The sequence below is a fragment of the Trachurus japonicus genome, chromosome 23 (genome assembly GCF_045865225.1).
Source record: "Trachurus japonicus isolate A0001 chromosome 23, Traja_1.0".
NCBI lineage: Eukaryota > Metazoa > Chordata > Actinopteri > Carangiformes > Carangidae > Trachurus > Trachurus japonicus.
Genome location: NC_140929.1, coordinates 10,708,427 through 10,721,824, shown reverse-complemented (window position 1 = coordinate 10,721,824; position 13,398 = coordinate 10,708,427). Strand labels below are relative to the sequence as shown.

The following is a 13,398-nucleotide window of genomic DNA, read 5'->3' as shown; positions in this document are numbered from 1 at the left end:
TACATGTGATTTTGAATCTGCATCATAGAAAGAAACCACTCCTTTATCATAGTCCACAAAGATGCCCACCTTCTGAAGCTCACCTCTCAGTGTGACTGTATTTTCTCCAGGTGGTAAATATTTGCCCTTCTCCAAACTAAAGGTCCAAAATCCTGCTTCAGCTGACATATCTGTGTCATTCTTTCTATCTACAGACTCCCTGACCACTCCAACAGTCCAACCAGTCTTTCCCTTGACTTGTACCTCAAAGTAAAACTTCCCTGTTGTGAATCCTTCCTTTGCCAAAACCTCTGGGAATTTTACAAATCTCTTTGGATTGTCAGGAAGTTCCAGTTTGGTGACTCCATGTGCGACTTGTTTTCCATCTTCACTTATGACAAGTGAACAATGCGCTGTGTCTGGATCCAGTGTTAAGTCCACTGCATGTTCTCTCATTCTTCTCATTTTGATCTCTTCCAGTAGTCCATCAGCTTTCTGTTTCAGCTTAATTTAATTATTTCCCAAACTTCTTCATTCTTTCTTTCTTTCTTTCTTTCTTTCTTTTTTGAACATTTTGGGGGTCTCATGAGTGTTGGTAGTAGTAAAAGGGTTAGAGTTAAATACACCTGTTTATATTTTGCAAAAATAGGCTAAATAAATAAATAAAATAACCCCAAATTTCTATTTTAGGTCACAGCTAAAGTGACACATATATCATAATCAGTCTTAATCTTTACTTTACTTCACTGTAATACATCCAAAAGGGCTAACCCAGCACTACAAATCAAGTCTGAGATGTTGCGATCTGTAGTGTCTGGTGCAAACAGTCATTCAGTTCTTACCTCAGAAATGTCAAAAACACAATTTGCCATGAACAGAATTCAATTAAAGGTTTTGCACCCAACATTCACCTGGATTGTGTTGCTGCTGTGTTGTCATCTCGGATTGGCTTGGTTAAACCAGCACTGTGCTGTCTTTAAAGAGGCCATTCTGTCATAAGGCTTCCAGGTGAGTCTGGCCACAAGAGGTCAGGCACAACAAGCAGGAGCTGAGTGGCACTTTGCTCAGTTGCTGTTTTACTGGGAGCTGAACCTGCATGTGGTCTGTACAAAACCACTGACTTTACATTAAAAACAAAACAGTATTTTCCCGCTGAATAATCAGATTCATTATTTGATAACAAAAGACTCTGATCATTTATTTCAACATTCTCTATCCGCCCATTATATCCTCATATTCTTTCTCAACTTCTCCATACATTGATTTACCCATGCAGTAGAAAGTATGCAGTTGATTTTTTGGCACTATTTTTTACACACCAACCTCTTTTCACTTTGTCACTAATACAATCATGCTGGTTATACACTCCTGCACACAATATTTGCTTTCTCCTTAACCAGTTTGTATTTGACATGCATGCTCAGTCATGCCCTATTCCTACCCCCTTGTGAGAAAAAGCATTAGTGGGCTTAGCGGGTTACAAAACATGGGAGGTGCAGTAACAGAGGGAAACTGGCAGGCTAAATGAACTAGCTTCAGGGGAAAGCAAATTTGTGTTTGTTCCACTATGTATCACCTATACAAGTATGAGAAAATGGAAAACAGATACTATTCCAAATTCCTAGCTACGATAATGACTAGGATGATAATTTCCTGTAGTTTGTGTTCGGTGGTTGGATGAAGTTTATGTGAGGAAAACCTGACCTGATGGATGGCATCCTCCAAGTAATGTTGTTTGCGTAGACTGACTGTCGTCAGTGCAGGTGACCACTGTAGAGAGCCCCCCCCCTGCAGCCATCATCTACCCCTAATGGCTTGCAAGCTTATTGAATTACTGCAGTGGAAAAAAGAGGCAAATATATAATGAAGAATCTGTTCTGGTCAAAGAGGGCATTTTGCTGTGATGACAAAAAGTCACATAAAAAAATCACTGGGCACATTGGTTGGACACGGTGGTGAAACATGAGAGTGAGATGACTCAGTACAATATTTGAATGGCTTTTATGTCATAAATATAATTAGGCTATACAAAGATACCACAAGGAATACAGTGTTGTTTTATTATAGAGTCAGATGTTCTTATTTCCCCATGCCTTTATTTAAGTAATCATTTACAAATTTCCTGAATAAAGTTTCTGGGTTTTGTGTATTCTAGCATTTCCTTGATGACTATATCAGTCTTGAAATGAATGAAAAAACAAAAAACAAGTCTAGACAATCAAATCAATGTTCATCAGCTCACTGCTGAAATACCAAATTACCATCTCTCCCTCTGGGGTCACATACACGCTCAGCTCAGTCATTTTGTGTTGTACTTTACATAGCCTAATGAGGAGCAATTTGAAAATTAATTGTTAGTCTTACTGGCTTGACTTGAATTCATAATGAGATGTATCCAAGTAGATAGTAAGGGCACTGCTTTTCTTCATTTCATTTCATTTATATATAACCTGGCCTAAAAAAAAAAAAAAAAAAAGTCCACACTAAGTTTGAGCTTTTGTTCACTACAGTCTGTGCTCCTTTCCCCTTTATCTCTGTTTATTCATGTACACCTCAGCGTGAAATTCTTCAGGGGGTATGTGGTTACATTGTAACCAAGGCTGTACTGTCAATAGCCGGGTGGTATTCAGCCTGTGGTGGCGGTGGAGCAGGGTAGCAGCTCCATTTCCTTCTCTGTCACTCCCTATTGTGACTCTTTCCTCAAGTTCACACTGGTGCTGCCTTCAGGGACCGTCAGAAATGTTTTCAGCATAAAGGTTGGCTCGATGAATGAACTGGAATTTATTGAATTTTGTAGTTATATTGTTACTATTTGTATGAACTGTATTGGTTTTTTTTTGTGTGTGTGTGTTTTATGTAATATTTAACAGTCTTGGGATTGCAGACAAAAATAGGGTGTGAGCATGAGATGTTTAGATTCATTTTGCAGCCTTCTTGCGCCTTGGCAAATAGGCTACATTTGATCTAAAAAAAAGAAAAAAAAAGTATTCAAAGCAGAAAATACCGCGTAACTTCTATGACTTTATTCCTGTCTGTTATGCAGATATTAGACCGTTCAACAACTTCGAAAATACGAGCTGCACCCGAAGGCATCATCCGCAGAAACGTGCTGTCTGTCGGACACCCTGAGAGCAACAAGCTTGACTGGACCAAAACGCTCCTTGCTGCAGTGTCCTGCTCTCTGCACTTTGACGGGATTATCAAATAAAACCAGGCCGTTTATCCCCACGAAACCTTTGGTCAGGTGAGTATTTCTCGGCTTCGTGAAGAAAACGTTAGTCTATCGATACAGCGGTGAGATATTTCGATTAAACTTTGTCCTGCTCATCAGCGTCGCAGGTGGAGTGATGTTTTTTTTTTTTCCAGGATGCTCGAAGGTAGGCTACATCCCGTCCTGAATAACTAAGGGAGCAAGAAAGTTTGTTTTTAACCATAAGGGACGTCTACTCCTTTGATTTATGGTTTTCTCTTGTCAACGGAGGACACCTACATTGGTCAAAGTCCAACATTTTCGAGGCAGGTCATTTAATTCCTAGAAGAAATCACGTCAGCAGCAGGTAACTAATGTTACAAGTGAACGCATCTGGCCTCGTTACGAAAAGTAGCTAAACCACTATCTTAGGCTTTAAAATCAAGTATTAACAACAGTGTGTATTAAAGCGACAACATTAAGTAATGGAACGACTCGATAAAACAAGCATGACTTTTCTTGTTTAGTATGAGAGCTCTTAAAATGTTGTTTGCTGTCCAAGTGACAGTTATTTTAAATGGCGTGGAGTAGACTGTCACAGGTGAGTTAATCAGGTGAGGCCTGGACGGTTAACTTCCCTGTAGTTGTCATATAGTCGCCTCAACACTAGGCTATAGTAGCATGAAGTCCTGTGTCCAAACTACAACAATAACCTCCATATAGCTCTGGTAAGCCATGGATATAGTTATGGGTGCTTACTCTATTGAAAAGTCTTATGTAGGCTAATACACAATAATGGTAAAATTTGAACTACTTTCTCCTGAAGAAATGGTATGCCGTGGATCTTCTGGTACAAGAATGTCCATTGTACCTGCTGAATGCAGATACGGGTATGGCTAAAAAAACATCAGTGCAATATGAAAAGAAGCTACTAGAGATAAGTGTAGCAAGTCTTTTTTGTTTAAGGCATGTTGTGGTTATCCAAAGGTTTTTCTCCTAAGCAAATGATTAATCCAACACAGTAGCCTACTATCCACTCTTATGCGATAGACATGTTTATAGCCGACTCCTTGGCCACAGAAGTTTGACTATTTCCTTTGGTGCTATTCACTGAAGGATAAGCGTAGATCAATGTTATGGATCTAAGTGCCTCTCACCCCATGGCCTTTTATTTACAGCACAGAAACTGCAGGATCAATTCAGGACTTAGAGGTTTATGATCTGTTCAGGGGGATGAATTATTTAAAGATGTGGTTTGTGGATATAACAACAGGAGATAACATTGTGAACTTGGAGGCTGCATCAATAAACTACTAGTAAGGTTAACCCTGATGGAGACCTGGATAACGAAGGTCTAGGGAGATTAAGTCAGAAATGTGACACTAACTTTTAATTGTTGATATATTACAGACTTTCTCAGTTATACCCAAAGGCCCTTTGAGATTGCTACTTGACACTACTGTGTGATCAGATAGGAGTTGTGTGCAGACAGGCGTGTGGATGTGAATGATGCAAACTATAAACGCTCAAAAAATGACTGGATGTTGCTGCTGGGATGTTGCTTTTGTTGTGACATTTGATAGGCAGCTGTATCCCTTTAGTAAATAACAATCTGTCTCATTTACTGTGGCACACATTTTATGCAGACCTGTCAAAGCTTTCACATTAATCTTTTTTATCTTGTGCATTGAGTTTATTTTACCCGACTGGTTCAGTTACCTGCTTTAGGATTATTATCAGACAGATTTGTGGTCAGATAACGGTACAAAGTTGCTGTTTGTTTTCCCACACGCTTTTGTAAATAGCCAGATGGCTTTGTGACCAACCAGTTTATTAATTTTGTATGGGCTCCACAGTGTATTTACTGTTCTGCGCTCCTGCTGTCATGGTGCTTTTTGGTATTGAAGTAAAACTTTAGGTCAGCCAGAGAAGTCTGATGCTTGTCATTCATCTACAGTCTTGCAATATCAAAGTCTGTTCCATCTGAGGGAAAATTTGTAGCGTGTATTTACTGACCAGCATTAAAGTGTTTTAATTTCAACAACCTGTACTTTCAGAAGGTCACTGGAGGAAGGAAGATGTCAGCGGTTCATAAGGATGACCAGGAGGACTGGTTGACAGTGTGTCTCAAGTACCTCCTCTTTGTTTTCAACTTTCTCTTCTGGGTAAGTGGCCGTAAGTAGTGAGTCATCTTTTTCAGCTTCCTGCATTCTCAAAAGCCTACAGGAAAATCTTTCCACTAATTTCATATGCACATGTATGCTGCTGCTCAAACAGCATTAAAGGTCCAGTGTGTAAAATGGGGAGAAAACCATGACATGTATATATAAAAGAATTATACGGCTACAAAAAGCAAAGACATTATACACAAATATATTCATGGGTAGTATATTCAGATTTTGCCAATAAACCTTGCCAATTATTACACACTGGACCTTTAAATAGGTTTCAAATTCAGTCTCTTTTGACAGGCTGTGCAGCGAGATAACACTGACAAGTGTAATTAGTGCATTTATCTCTGTTTGAAATAGAGATAGGTACTGTAGGCATAATTAAGAGTTGATAAGTTTATGTGAAATGATAATTTTGTACTTGAAGAATCGGGGGTAAAGATGTTTAATGCTCCCTAAAACTGCAGGCAGAGAGACATTAGAGAGAAGAAGCCACACGGAAACAGAGAGGGGATGAAGGAGGGTTCTGAGTCTGAAAAGCCAGAGCTACTGTATGGACTTGGCCCAAAGTGAGTCATAGATTATTTAGGGCTTGTCAGTCTACAATAGGGAGCAGTGTATCAAACCTGCTCTCTGGCACTGCACTTTATGATACTGCAGTTTGCTGCTAAAATGGTATGCTTTTACGGTGACTGTGCAGGGTGTTGGGGTCACTTTAACTCTGCCTCGGAATTTGAAAATGTTTCAAAGAGAGGATTGTGAGAAGGGATGGGTCTGTGTGTGTGGGAGAGGTTAAAAAGAAAAAAGGATCAAGCTTTATCTTCAGGCTTGGCGTTAATGCGCTGTCATAAACTTAAACCTCTTCTCTTTAGGAAACATATTGTGTCCCTCTTCTCATCCATAGCTTTCCTCAGTGTTTTCTTTGATTTCTCTTTTTTTGCCCACTACTGCATCATAGCATCATGCATCAGTCTTGGAAGGGGAGCTTATTTTGTCAAAACATTGTGGCTTTGACCGTGGTTAATGTTTTTCTTCTCCTTATTTTTAATTAACAAAGAGCACTGCTAATACAGTAAAAAATAGGAAACTACCAGACCAGTAATCAACTTGCAATTCATAAACACCAGTGGGGATGCAATAAAGTTTTCTTGACTACCAATTCTTCCAACCATTTCAAGCTAACATGTCACTAAAAACTCAGTCTGGAACTGAATGGGTGGGACATTTTATGCCTTTTATTAGAGAGATTACAGAAGGCTTTGCTAGAGGGGGATTGGGAGTGACAAGCAACAAAGGTCCTGAGCCAACTTCTCATCAGTTAATTATAATTCAACTGGACTTACTTATCTCACAAGATAAAAGGAAAGTCCTGAATGTGCTATAGCTTGAGAAGAGTCATGTTCCACCAGAGCCTCCATGCATCCATTGGTTCCTCCCTGGTTGGACATGTCCTGTTGTGAATAAGGAAATCTTGCTTTTGATGGAAAGGGGTGGGAGGATGAAGGGGAGAGAGAGACTCTCTGAGGCATTTCCTATCCGCTTGCTTGTGAACCTGATGAGATGAGAGGAACAGATCTGGACGCCACCCTGGGTTTGTTATCCAGGATTGTTTGTCAGGAAGTGGTCATTATGCCCCGGCTCGACCTCTGAAGTCCCACTGCTCCTGTGACTGTTATTCTTAATGCCTGGCCGCTTCTCTCTGTTTCTCTTTCTATTTCCTCTCTTTTCATTCTACCCTGGCCTCTGCCTCTGTTCACTCTCTCTACTCTCATGTTGTTGCCTTTTCTATCTGTGAGTCACAATGCCATGGAACTCTCTTCCTATTTGTCACTTCCTGGCTCATACAGTTTTATCTACATTTTGGTTTTTGTGTCACTTTTGACCCACACATTTACTGTTTTCACAGTTTTTTCTTTGAGTCATCCATACTATGTCTCTCCCTGTTTTATAATTCACAGCTTTTCATGATGCCCTTATGTTATCTTGTTTTCTCCTCTCAAACCTTTTGCTATACCAATATCAGTTCCACAGTATCTCTTTCTTTTGAAATTCTCATGTATAACCCCACCACCTTCTCAATTTGTCTTCCAGGTGGGTGGAGCTGCTGTTTTGGGTGTTGGAGTCTGGACACTACTGGAGAAGAGTGACTACTTGAGTCTGCTTGCCTCCAGTACCTTTGCTGTCTCGACCTATATCCTCATCCTCGCTGGCAGCCTGGTGGTGGTCACAGGCTTCCTGGGCTGTTGTGCTGTCATCCGGGAACAGAGAAGCTGTCTGTCCACGGTGAGACAGGAGGCCCACAGATATATGATGACGGCTGTAAACTTCAACAGTTACACAAGAACTCTGATTTATTTAAATTCTTCAAGTGTGTTGATGCAAAGCTGAGTTTTCACACCTATTTGATTGTTAAATAGGGTGTACTGTAGTCAGTGAAACTAAATCTAAATCTAGGTTAAAGACTAGGTTATTATATCACATTATCTGGTGATATACTGTATGTGACTTGAAATCCATGGTGTGTGAAATTGTTTGAAGACATTTAACCTGGCAGAGAAGAAAAAATATAAATCAGTTTCGTCTTCAGAAACAAGATGAGCTCCAGTGGACCTCAATCAAACTGCAACTTGCTACCTAAATAATGAAAAATGAAAGAATTTGAATTTTATCTTTAATTTTCTGAAATGACCCTGGAGCCTCTAATTATCTGTCTGTTTTCACCTTATATACTAACAAATGGCTGGCTGCTCAATCTATGTATTGGTGCATAGTAGTGTCCACAAAGAGCACGCCTAAAACTCATGCAGTTTCTGTATGCACCGTGTCAGCCTTTAGTCCACTGAATTTATATAGTAATTTGAATGAGAATGTAGGCAGCAGTGCTGATGGCAACTTGTGAGAGGGTAGATGCTCTCCCTCATGTTTGATTGTGTTCTTTTCACAACTACATGATCGCTTGGAAATCGTCCATGCTCTCCTTGGTCTAAGGTTTTATGCTGGATGCTGACAAATGACTCTGACAGGGTCCGTACTGTCCTCATTATTTTACAGAGACAGGCCCCAATGGGAGAGAAGCAGGCGGGAGGTGAACTTTCACTGCCGCAGGACTATTTATAGGTCTATCTATCTACTGTTGATGGATAGAGCCATAGAAGAGAGAAATGGTCTTGCAGGAGTTAAGAAGTGCATCTGAAGAGAATTTGAAGTCTGGTGCAGTTTGGTTGAATACCAACTATTGATGTGCTATTTATAGTTTAGTTTTGGGAGATTAATGAGTGATGCCAGCCACTGTTTGTGTGTGTGTGTGTGTGTGCGTGCGTTAGCATTTTGTGTGGGCAGCAGCCACACAGAGACTGGAGTGTTTTTTGAGATCTTGTAACCAAGAGATACAGAGCAGGCTGTGTTTCTGCATGACATAACTGTGATAATGGCAACACGGAGGAGAACATTTGCTTAAGTGTTGTCAGTATTAATTCAGTGGAATGATTTGTTCCCTGCAGCTGCTTGTTTGACTAGTAGTGTGCCATCACTTTGTTTCATGCGTTGTACAGGGTATGTAGCAGCATCTGCCTGGCTGTAATGATCTTGATTGAAGAAGCGCTGGTGCTGCTGTCATACTGTTGTGTCCCCATCTGCGACAGGTGGGCCTAATTAGTTTTGTGTGTGTGCTCGCTATGTGGCATGGCCTGCGTATATGTCGGATATATAGAGCACTGTATGAACGATTAAAAGTTTCTGTCCGCTTTACCTTAGTCAGAGTCAAAGCTGGAGTTTTGATCTTGCTCATTCTGCAACAGTCGTCCTCACTCCTAAATGTGTAGGCGATCCGTTCGATACACACTTTACATAACCATGCTCTGCATTTTCCTACGTACAATAGTGAATTAACATTGAAGATGAAGCTTACAGTTAGTACCACCAGTGTTTAGCTGCTGATGTGTTGATTTTTTAGCTTTAGTTGATTGTTCATTGTTTTCATGAAGAATACAAATTAAGATTTGTGCTTTGTTGATGATTTAATATTTGAAGTGGCCTACCTTAATTTAGTTTTCACCAAGATGATGTTTTGAAGTGAATAATGATGCATAATGGAATTGGTCTCAAGCAGCTTGGAGAGCTCCTTAAAAGATGCCAGAGAGAAATCTGATTCTACATTCTGTCAAATTACTTTCTAGTTGTCTCCTTTTGTGCAGCAGTGCCATCTGTGTAAGTAGTGACAGATGCAGCACAATGACAGTTGATATAAGTTTTTATTGAGCCATCACAAGTGTGAGCAACTTCCTCAGATGACTTGGCCCAGGCGGCAACGACTGTATGTCTGATGAATTGAAGTCTCTATTGAATTACTCCTTTCTTTTCTCTCTGTCCCTCTTCTTTACCACAGTATTTCTTCTGCCTGCTGTTCATCTTCTTGATTGAACTGGTGGCTGGAGTACTGGCTTATGTATACTACCAAAGGGTAAGTGATTGCTCCTTATCACTAACTTGTAGTTGACATGATGCTCTCCAATGAAAGAGCAGCACGTTCTGCAAAACAGCTAAAATTGTGCAGTAAAGAACATTTTGAACAAAATTAATTGTTAAGATTGAGTATACAAGTATGAACAATTGTTTGACACTTCAGCCACCTCTTGGATTATATCAAACCTCTTGGGGAAACAAGTGACATGTTGATAAAGGAGACCCTACTCAACACCACTGACTTTAAGCATTGACTTTAGATTTTTTCCATGAGCTTTCACCACCAGAGATTCTGCCTCTCCGTTTGAGGGAATGAAATTAAAACAGCATTGCTCTACAGAAATTTAAAAATCCCCTTTTATTCTGTTCCAATGTCTTCATGTTTTTCTCTGAGTTTGGAAACAAAACACTTGTGTTATACTGTATGGGGACGTAACACTTGTAATGCACGAAAGATAGCCTTCAGGGCGGCCATCAGAACATACAGTATGATAATATTGATATTAGTTTTGTTAATCCTGTAATCCCATTTGCCTTTAAATTGTTGTTTATGAACACCGTTTCTTGTCTTAGTTTGCATCACACCCTTTGAGATTTAAGTGCATGTCTGGCCTTATCTCTCCTTTTTTGTCCTTTGTGAGAAGATCTCCCAGAGATCCTTGTTCTGTCCCATAGGACATGGGAGATGATGAGTCATGGAGAGTCTACCATAAATCTCAAAGCTTTGCTTCTTTTGCTATCATTTTTATGTGTCTCTGGTTTGTCTGTGCCACCTGATCAGAGTATTATCCTTGATGTCTGGAGTTTATCTAACACAGGTCTCAGGATGTTGTTATCTTATGAACATCTGCCTGTCAGTCAGCTAGGACCGCAGAGAGCACCACACTGTCTGCAGGCAAGCTCTGAGATTTATTGTAATGGAAAAAGGTTCAGCACAGGGTAGAAACCCTTTTAAAGATAAGGGCTCTCATCCTCTCTCTGTACCTTGTTGGCTCTCTGAGTAGATGCATATCAACATATACACACATCAAAGACTACATTTTAAGTCTATTTTTTGTAATGTGTTGTTCCACTCGTTGCAGTCACAATACTTGCAGAGGCCTGGGAGTTGCTACCTGTCTATCTCGCCCTAATCCTCCCACTACCTAACTTCTTTTAAGCTTATTACCCCAGCACTCTCATACATTAGTCACCCCCCCCCCCATCTATGTCTCAAGCATCTGCAAGTATATGAGAGTCCGCCAAGGTCTGCATGATGTAAATTTTCATCAGAGGATATGTGCAAGGCTTTGTGTGGATGTCCATCCACCTAATTTGTTGTAACTGCACTTCAAGGGCACCAGTTATTTATGTGCTCCTCCCGATGGACTAGAAAGAAATATTCTCACACCTGCACATAGAATCTGCAGCTGTCAGTGTGTGTGAGGCCTCAGTTACAGTCCCTTGTAGATGTGCAGTTGTTTCTCACTGTGAGTCTGTGCACTCTCTCTCTCTATTTTCTAATTTTCAGCTGAGTGAGGAGCTGAAGCTGCATCTCAACCACACTATGACAGAGAACTATGCCCAGCCAGGGAAGGATGACATCACATTAGCTGTGAACCGACTACAGCAGGATGTATGCGCTGTGTTTACAAATGCTTCTGATGTTTTGCTTAGTTTTTGTAATGTTGCACTTTGCTTCAGCAGGCATTGTCAAAAGTCGTCAGGCTTTGTTATAACATATGTGTAGTAGTTTTAAAGTATGTTTATACTCAGTAAAAGGAATTGCTCATAGCACTGTGTTAGCCACAGCATATTGTTCCAGAAATGCCGAGTGTAATGGCCAGCACCAATTTTGTCCAAGTCCCTGTGAATAAGATCCTTTTCTTTAATTGTAAGAATATTTAAAGAATACTGATTTGAAGGAGTTCATTCCAAATAGAATAATCAGAGTTAAAAGCCCAGTCTTGATGAGGAGAAGAAGAAGAAGAGGAGAGGGATTTACACTCCTCTTGCACTGTGTGACATAATTAAACAAAACACTTCACTCTCTCCTTTTGACTCTTCAGTTCAAGTGCTGTGGCAGCAACAACTCCAATGATTGGAGGACCAGTGTGTACATTACGTCAAAGCAGGCACAAGGCAGATTTGTGCCTGATAGCTGCTGTAAGACCATCACCCCTCACTGTGGCAAGAGAGACCACCCCTCCAACATCTACAAAGTGGAGGTCAGTGGACTTGATGCTTGAGTGCTCATTTATACTACAAAAAGGACGTTTTCCCACCTTTTTCTGTCAACATCTTCAGTTCTCCCTGTTACTGTTACGATTTACAGTACACTAGTTTCATCATGTGCAAAGATGTCATGTGGATAATGACAATAACCCATAGACTGTAAAAAGAAGCAATAACCATGTACAGTAGTATAGGAATCACAGGGATTGGGATTTCAAAATGTCTACTTTTTTGTCACCTAATAACTATTTCACATTTCTCTGTCTTATTTACTATGTTTATACACCTGCCCTTAATAGCAAAATAAGACTCAAAATGAATAAGTGGTCTATACGTAAATGTACTTTGGATAATAGGCTTCTTTAGTTAAGCCGTATGTCCACTGTAGGATTTGTTCTTGATTGCTTAGAAGTGTGTTGTTGATGTCATTTTTAACTTTCATCCCTTGACTCTGCAGGGAGGATGCATCACCAAGCTGGAGCAGTTTTTGGCAGACCACCTGTTAGTCATTGGTGCTGTGGGAATAGGAGTAGCCTGTCTGCAGGTAAGTAAGATATGATGTGTATTTCAGACAGCGTTTGAAGGAACAGAATACAGTTCTGCATTTTTCATAAAAGCCCAAATATTATTCTGTCAAAAAAGAGATGGTGGCGCTACCGTTAAAAACAAAATACTGTCCTTTTGTTGAACACAACCCAGATGAGTTTTTTGTCTGTTGTTCCTGAAAATGTACCATCGCAGGTCAACATCAGCTAAATGGACACTTCTTTTCATCTCAACCTAGTCTCTCAGTCCCCATTATCTAATTTCATTCATTTCTGTCATCTGATTTGTACCAGACTGATATGGACGGGCTTTTAAGCCTTATAATGCCTAAGGACGCAAATGCTTTTTTACAATTTTGTGCTGCCTGACAGCACTCTTACAGCTGTGCCACCTCTTTTAAATTAACTTGAGGGAAACCTGAGACCAAACAATTCTTTCCAGTGGTATTTGTAAGACAGATATTCCCTTTATGTTGGCCATTTTGTATGCAGACACGAGGGAATTGAGAATAATGGCAGATGTTCTGCTGACATAAGGACAGAATTTCTCTGTTGTAAGAATCAAGGCTTGCAGCAAGAAAAGAGATCACTTGTCTTGTGATCCACGGTGCTTTAGATTATTGACAGTGTAGTTTAGGAATACAGCTTTCAATAAACTTTTTCTATACTGCGACTATATTGTTTTCGCATCCATGAATTGCCTGAAGGAAGGGTGCACATTATCGAGGAGTATATAGAGAAATGCATCTGCAATACAGAATGTTACTTAAGTTTAAATCTGATTGAACATTTTTTGAAGCATATGTTTGTTTTAATTTTGTATGGTAGGCTTTCTGTA

General features: G+C 40.0%; 1 protein-coding gene across 3 annotated transcripts in view; it reads left to right on the top strand.

Moving 5' to 3' along the window:
- The first annotated feature begins 3,106 nt into the window (after positions 1 to 3,106).
- The window catches only part of tspan11 (tetraspanin 11), a 78,529-nt gene continuing 68,237 nt past the window's right edge, over positions 3,107 to 13,398 (top strand). For all 3 annotated transcript variants that reach the window (XM_085769574.1, XM_085769573.1, XM_085769571.1), the window contains exons 1-7: positions 3,107 to 3,223; positions 5,227 to 5,334; positions 7,432 to 7,623; positions 9,725 to 9,799; positions 11,312 to 11,416; positions 11,850 to 12,008; positions 12,473 to 12,559. In XM_085769574.1, coding sequence (XP_085625700.1) covers positions 5,248 to 5,334; positions 7,432 to 7,623; positions 9,725 to 9,799; positions 11,312 to 11,416; positions 11,850 to 12,008; positions 12,473 to 12,559 — 705 coding nt within the window. In that variant the 5' untranslated portion in view covers positions 3,107 to 3,223; positions 5,227 to 5,247. The remainder of the gene's footprint in view (positions 3,224 to 5,226; positions 5,335 to 7,431; positions 7,624 to 9,724; positions 9,800 to 11,311; positions 11,417 to 11,849; positions 12,009 to 12,472; positions 12,560 to 13,398) is intronic.